At 35.8% G+C, this 3,604-nt stretch overlaps 1 protein-coding gene across 1 annotated transcript; it reads left to right on the top strand.

Moving 5' to 3' along the window:
* The first annotated feature begins 589 nt into the window (after window positions 1-589).
* Window positions 590-2,817, top strand: med7 (mediator complex subunit 7). The gene is made up of 2 exons (XM_053506188.1): window positions 590-699; window positions 1,926-2,817. Exon 2 carries the CDS (start codon window positions 1,934-1,936, stop codon window positions 2,663-2,665), a length of 732 nt encoding a protein of 243 aa, XP_053362163.1. The 5' UTR covers window positions 590-699; window positions 1,926-1,933; the 3' UTR covers window positions 2,666-2,817.
* The last annotated feature ends 787 nt before the right edge of the window (window positions 2,818-3,604 follow it).

Here is a 3,604-nt window from a genome sequence, read left to right as displayed (position 1 = left end):
AAAATACAATAGTACAAATCTTAAATGTATCCGTCTAATCATTTACAAAGCTATAAAGACTCTAAACATTTACACAGCCATAAAAACATAATGGTATACACAGTTAAATATACAATACATAATTCCCCACATGTATTTAAGTATGTGCTTTTTGTACTTTATTTGTTATTTTTCCTTTTAAGCTGTATATTTTACCCGTTTATTGTATATCTCTGAATGTCCTTTTGTTGTTAGCATTATTACTTCTACGTTGCTTTGAATAGTACTCTCTTTACAATGAAATAAGATAGTGGAGAGGCGGTTTAAACTTCTCTCTCCTCTCAAGCAGCCCCTGTTTTCATGTTATGAAAAAATAAAGACCTATTAAAAAAAAGTGGTTAGGGTGACTAAGCGTAGTTAATTATACTTTCTACCGATATATTTTAGTCACACACATGAAAACATTACATAAGCAAATTTGTTAGTAAGTACATGTTTGCAGTTCCTCACAGCCTGATATAACGCACGCCCAGTCTGTTGTTTTAATCCCGCCCCTAAAAAATTCTCACCAATCATATCTTCTGTTTCTAAGATCATCTTGACCAATCAGAGGAGCTGTTACATGAGTTTCTAGCGCATTACGAACGGGAAACCGTCAGGTTCTTATGTTTTCTCATAAGCTTTAGCCAATAATTCATACACTAAGTGGAAAGTGCTTTGGTATGTATTTATTTCTATTTTAATATTAGTATGGGTTCTTTAAACAAAACTAATCCGACATTAAGTTATAGTTGCGAGATGCTTAACGTTAGCAGCTAACAATAAGGGAACTGCGCTGAGCTAATGCTAGCTAACGTACTTTATCAGCTCCATGTTTTAGTGCCTTTTAGCTTTGCAAATTCCATTCTGTAAGCACAATGCAGGGTGTTACTATCTCATTAACTGACCATCTAGATAGAAAAATGTGCATTTAAACGTTTGGGCTAGTTCTCTAATTGGTCCATAAGTCCAAGTCCATAAGCTAGCATTAGAGACAACCATGTCAGTCTTCATGCTGTTAGTCTGTAACACCGGGCTGCTTCTGAACAAGGCTTCACTGTGATGACGTTTTTAGGTAATATATCCAAATACTGTTATAAATTACAATACACGTGTTCAAAGATAATAAAAGTAAGAATGAAATGATACTTTTTCTAACATCCATTGCCAAACCTTACCTCAAAATAAGCTATATTTAATTAACTAATTTTATACAGAGAGTCAGGCAAAATATGTTTACGGACTTTAATACTAAATGCATTGCTATACATTGTATATTGGTATATAGGAAAATATTATGATCATATAATATTATGCTAATATATTTCACATCATACTATTCTTTTCCTTAAGTATGTATACAATTTCTGTAAATGTATGTCTTAAAAAATGACTTGTTACTTAATTACTTAATACAACATGTTCTTTTATAGTTTTGAAAAAATCCATTATTCTTCTAGAATGTAGAAAATAAATCACTAAACAAAAACATAGAATTGGAAAGGTTGTCCAATCTTCTGAGTTTGGCTGTGGGTGTGTGTTTGGTGTGAGTGTATGCACACTGTTCAATGTCCAGTAGACAAAACCAAAAATATCCCCAACTATTACTTGCTTTATAGTCTTGTTGGTATTTCGGCTGTTCTCCTCCAGAGGATGATGAATAACTGATGTCATGGCAATACATGTTGTTAGTGTATGTGTATACTATAGATAAAGAATACCCAGTCGTATTCTGCTCAGTATTGGTCCATTATGTAATATCAGAATACATATTTTTTTTCTCAAAATTGTTTCACATTGATTTCCAGTCTCTTAGCAACAGGGGTTATAAATTCATTTCCATTAGAAATTTTCTTCTGATACAAGTCATAAAAGTAATGTCTGATATCTCTCTGCATTTTTTTTAGACTTCAGAATGGGTGAGCCGCAGCAGGTCAGCGCCCTCCCACTGCCACCAATGCAGTACATCAAAGAATACACGGATGACAATGTACGGAAAGGACTGGCCCCTAAACCACCTCCTCCAATTCGGGATAGTTACATGATGTTTGGCAATCCATTTCAGTGTGACGACCTCATCATCCGGCCCCTGGAGAGCCAGGGCATTGAAAGATTGCACCCAATGCAATTTGACCACAAGCGGGAGCTAAAGAAACTTAATATGTCCATCCTAGTAAACTTCCTGGACCTGCTTGACATTTTGATTAAAAGCCCAGGCAGCATTAAGCGTGAAGAAAAACTGGAGGACCTGAAACTTTTGTTTGTCCACATGCACCACTTAATTAATGAGTACAGACCTCACCAGGCTCGTGAGACACTGCGAGTGATGATGGAAGTGCAGAAGAGACAGAGGTTGGAAACAGCTGAACGCTTCCAGAAACACCTGGAACGTGTTGTTGAGATGATACATGGCTGCCTTGCCTCACTTCCTGATGATTTGCCCCAGCCTGAGACCTCTGGCATGGCTGGAACAGCGGTTTCAGGTTCAGGGGGGGATGTTAGACTAAAATCTGAGCCCATGGATATGGAGGAGGCTGGGGTTAGTTGCATGGCAGATCAGACAGACAAGAATATACCTGCTACTACAAAGGAAAAAGTATGGGATAAAGATGCTACAATGTGCAGTATCATTGATGAAATGACGTAAAATTAATTCTTGTTTTTGTTTTGATTTAAAATGATATATTACATCATGGACAGAAGCAAAGCTATTGAAACTTTGGAGGGAATCTGTTTTTCATAAATGTTTTTTCAAGTTCTGTACACAATTAAAAAATAATAAAGTAATGTATTTTTTCATTTTGTTGACATCTCTGCCTTTCTTTGTAGAAATTGTCAGGTTCTTGTTTTTAATACAAACCCGGTTTTTACTGATAATTACTTTCATAATAATATTGTGTGCCTGTGGGTTATTTGTAATCTGCACAAACCTGTATGATTCACTTGATAAAGCAATGCTTATGATCATCCACCACTCCTATCATCAGTTATATAACTACGGTCATGTTAGCAGGCAATTATATTGTGCTATCTAGGTAAGGTTAATATGATTAGATGAGGTTCTTGATCATTGTTGGCAAAGCACAAGGGTGGTGAAAAACGTCTGCATTTTATTTATTTTTTAAACATATATGTAGGTGTTTATGGATTTTAATACAGCAATTACACAATTAATATAGTTTGACCACAAGTAAAGCTGAAGAAGCTCACCCAGCCCATGCTATTTAGTTCAATGTTATTTATATAGCGCTTTTAACAATAATTACTGTCGCAACGCAGCTTTAAAGAATGAAACGAAAATTAGTTACTAGAGCAGTAACAAAGAACTAGGATACTAGTTGACTTCTAGTAGGCAAACTAAGGGCAGGCAAAGAGTCTAGATAGATAAATAGAAATAATGGCATTATATCGGTCGCTTCTTAACGTAAACTCAATAAACGGGATTTAAATGTTATTAAACCGTGTTACGAAAAAGACTGGTTATGAAACTGTTTCACAACAGGGCGGCACGCGCTTCCTGCAGCCAATAGGAGCTGTGCCGCTTGGTCACGTGGCTTAATTTATGTAACTTACGGCGTCAGAATAT

The sequence above is a fragment of the Clarias gariepinus genome, chromosome 10 (assembly GCF_024256425.1).
Source record: "Clarias gariepinus isolate MV-2021 ecotype Netherlands chromosome 10, CGAR_prim_01v2, whole genome shotgun sequence".
Classification (NCBI taxonomy): domain Eukaryota; kingdom Metazoa; phylum Chordata; class Actinopteri; order Siluriformes; family Clariidae; genus Clarias; species Clarias gariepinus.
Note: the sequence above shows the minus strand (reverse complement) of the source record. Positions and strands in the feature narration are given on the sequence as shown.